At 67.5% G+C, this 443-nt stretch overlaps 1 protein-coding gene across 3 annotated transcripts in view; it reads right to left on the bottom strand.

Annotated features, from left to right (window-relative positions):
- The window catches only part of TIMELESS (timeless circadian clock), a 10,595-nt gene that overhangs the window by 7,681 nt on the left and 2,471 nt on the right, over positions 1-443 (bottom strand). For all 3 annotated transcript variants that reach the window (XM_019514324.1, XM_019514339.1, XM_019514331.1), the window contains exon 7: positions 252-407. In XM_019514324.1, the coding sequence (XP_019369869.1) occupies positions 252-407 (156 nt within the window). The remainder of the gene's footprint in view (positions 1-251; positions 408-443) is intronic.

Genomic DNA, 443 nt, shown 5'->3' with positions numbered 1-443 from the left:
CAGCAGCTACCTTCCTCCTACCTGTGCTGCGCCATATCCCAGCATGCCGTGCTCCCCAGGGCTGGGGGCTGTGCAGGGCAGTGGACCCTCCACATGGCTGCAAGAGGGTGCATGCCCCAGGCACGGTGCCGCTGACCCAGAGCCCTCTCCCAGCCCCAGCCCTACCAATGCCCCTCACTCCCAACCCGCAGCTGCCTGCCCCACCGATGCCCCTCACTCCCAACCTGCAGCCCCCCACCCCCCCAGCTGACCTGGTCGCGCAGCATGAGGGCGATGACCTCAAGGACGTGCAAGGCCCACTGGGCCTCACTGGTGGCACAGGCCAGGAACTGGAGCAGGTCATCCATGCCGCTGAGGTGCACTGCCCAGAGCACCCGGTCATGGGCACTGGCATCATCATCCACGCTCTGCCAGGGCAGGGGGGGCACAGACCTGAGGGCATG

This window comes from Gavialis gangeticus, unplaced genomic scaffold, assembly GCF_001723915.1.
Source record: "Gavialis gangeticus isolate Ggan-Ray unplaced genomic scaffold, GavGan_comp1, whole genome shotgun sequence".
NCBI classification, from domain to species: domain Eukaryota; kingdom Metazoa; phylum Chordata; order Crocodylia; family Gavialidae; genus Gavialis; species Gavialis gangeticus.
The sequence above is the reverse complement of the archived record's forward strand: the minus strand, read 5'-3'. Positions and strand labels throughout refer to the sequence as shown.